This window comes from Megalopta genalis, unplaced genomic scaffold (genome assembly GCF_051020955.1).
Source record: "Megalopta genalis isolate 19385.01 unplaced genomic scaffold, iyMegGena1_principal scaffold0077, whole genome shotgun sequence".
Classification (NCBI taxonomy): domain Eukaryota; kingdom Metazoa; phylum Arthropoda; class Insecta; order Hymenoptera; family Halictidae; genus Megalopta; species Megalopta genalis.
Window position 1 is genome coordinate 255,530 of NW_027476146.1, and position 2,470 is coordinate 257,999.

Below are 2,470 nucleotides of genomic sequence, written 5' to 3' on the forward strand. Positions count from 1 at the left end.
CTTATAATCAGGTAATTCCTTTTTTCAAATATATTAAATTAAGAAATCAATAATATTTATAATTCGTACAAATAATAAAATTTTCCTTATTCAGAATCCTTTCAATGTAAATGAAACACTTATTGTTAAACTAAAATTTTAATAAAAACATTTTCCCATACCTTTACTACGTTACGACTTATTCCATTTATAACGAAAGTGACGGGCAACAGCCCCCACAAATTACTTAATACCAAATCAGTCTTTAAAAATTTAAAAATTATTAAAATTAACGAATAACAGTAGTTTAACCGTTGGTGCTGGCACTAAATTTACCATTATTTAATTTAAATTTTTTATTCGAACTTTCATTTAATAGAAATTAACAATATATTTCGCGCTCCCTCCTCTTCCTCCTCTTCCCCCTCTTCCTCCTCTTCCCCCTCTTTCTCCTCTTCCTCTTCTTTTTTCATTGCCCCTCTTCTGGGGGCCATAAACAGTTCTCTTGAAAAGTTTTTTCAGCTCTCTCTGCAACGTATAAGTATATATTATTATTATTCTTTGTTATTATACATATTACTATATTAAATTATATATAAAAGTATTTTTCATTTACTTACATTCGCAGCTACTAGGCTGGCCAGGTTAGGCCTAGCCGTCCCCCGAGCCAACTGCCCCAATATATTTCGCCACTGCGACTGTAACATAACAGCAGAAATAGAAGTATATATATTATAAATATACATTCTGTTTTGTACAAATATATTGCATATACTTACAGCTCTCCCAGACTCGTATGCGCCAGCGATTTCTCGCTGCCGCGCCAGAATTAAGTCAAGCGACTCTGCGGTGTTCTCCGCTGCCGCGGTTGCTGTTGTAGCGGAGCTCGTCTCCGCTGCTGCGTTGGTTGCAGCTGTAGCGGAGCTCGTCTCCGCTGCTGCGTTGGTTGCAGCTGTTGCGGAGGTTGCCTCCGCTGCTGCGCTAGTTGTAGCCGTTGCGGAGACTGCCTCCGCTACTGTGGCCGTGTTATTCGGTATTCTAATCTTTTCAAATTCACTTGTAATTTTATCCATGGTTCTAAAAAAAAAAAATAATATTATTAACACATTGCGGACGGCTCACGAGATATTTCGTTTAATCGGCAACAAGCAACCAGCCGCAAATATTTCTGTTACGTAACCATGGTAACGAAGCCTCTCGCATTCCTAAGTAATTGTAGCGAAACAAATGAATCATTCCAAGAATGTAAAAAATCTTATATAGTAAACAGATATATAAACTATGTATATATAGTATTATTTAAGAATACTAAATGCAAATTAGAAATGTGTGTTAAAATAAATTGCTACAATTACTAGAACAAATTTCTACAAACGTTTACGCACATTTCTAATTTGCATTTAGTATTCTTAAATAGTATTATATATACATAGTTTATATATCTGTTTATTATATAAGATTTTTTACATTCTTGGAATGATTCATTTGTTTCGCTACAATTACTTAGGAATGCGAGAGGCTTCGTTACCATGGTTATGTAACAGAAATTGTATGTACTTACATGCAATCCTACGTCTTCAAGACTTGAACGTTGAATGAAACTGCGACCCTTCGAAATAATATCATTGGTTGTCTGCCAATGGTTCAAATAATATCATTGTTTGTCTGCCAATGGTTCAAATAATATCATTGGTAATATGTTTCGATATAATTTAAATGGTAAGAGCAAAAGTTCTCATTTCTGCTGGAAATACATTTTTTCGCTTTCTCGCTTTTGTACTTTCATTTCTCGGATTTTTATGATATTGACATATGCTGTAGTCCATATTCAATCATTAGAATGAAGTTGTAAAACAAAATCGACGGGTCGAAGTAGCTGATTAGTGTCATTTATACGTTATTTATATTTCACGTAAATTTCTGTATCATCGAAAGCACTGACATCGAGATATCCCTTCCTTTTTCTTGGGATCTTCGTCACGTACAAATGCTTTCCCGGTTGTATGGACGTATTTTCGTATTGTTTGACGAACAGACGGGGTCGAAAGGAAATTTTAAGATTATTGTCGTAAAGAAAGCTGATTGCCTTCGTGTGTCCCTAAAGAAAGAAATTAGAAGGCCGAGGATCTGGAACTCGTTGCTTTTACAACCGGTCCTTGAGACCCGGCCGCGTACGGCACGCAGATGGGAAGGTTACAATTTCCGCGTCCGACAATTCATTCCCTCCCACGGTGAGGGCCCACTGCAGATATTATTTCAATACGTATTCTGCATTTGTTTGCAACAAACGTTTTCTCTTCAATCTTCTGCAAAGAGCGTAGCCGACTCAAGATGGTCAAAATTGTCCTTACAGGTTTTTCAATGAGTACTATACCGTTCGATCTAAATAAATTGATATTATTAATTAAATAATGTGAGCCAGTCACTGTGCCGTTGCAACCATTTCGAATCATAACCTGTAGTAAGCCGTTCAATCTTTCCGTTTTAATTA

At 36.0% G+C, this 2,470-nt stretch overlaps 1 protein-coding gene across 1 annotated transcript; it reads right to left on the minus strand.

Annotated features, from left to right (window-relative positions):
• Positions 1-351: 351 nt before the first annotated feature.
• Positions 352-1,351, minus strand: LOC143261977 (uncharacterized). Its single transcript, XM_076528005.1, has 3 exons — positions 759-1,351; positions 600-677; positions 352-507 (listed from the first exon to the last, which is right to left on the minus strand). Exons 1-3 carry the CDS (start codon positions 1,050-1,052, stop codon positions 352-354), a joined length of 528 nt encoding a protein of 175 aa, XP_076384120.1. The 5' UTR covers positions 1,053-1,351.
• Between the last annotated feature and the right edge of the window lie 1,119 nt (positions 1,352-2,470).

Excerpts from the sequence above, each read along its gene's own strand:
- LOC143261977 (XM_076528005.1), bottom strand. The coding sequence starts at position 1,052 with ATGGATAAAATTACAAGTGAATTTGAAAAGATTAGAATACCGAATAAC. Across the intron at positions 678-758 it reads CATACGAGTCTGGGAGAGCT|TCGCAGTGGCGAAATATATT; the intron begins GTAAGTATATGC and ends GTTATGTTACAG. Across the intron at positions 508-599 it reads CCAGCCTAGTAGCTGCGAAT|AGAGAGCTGAAAAAACTTTT; the intron begins GTAAGTAAATGA and ends TATACGTTGCAG.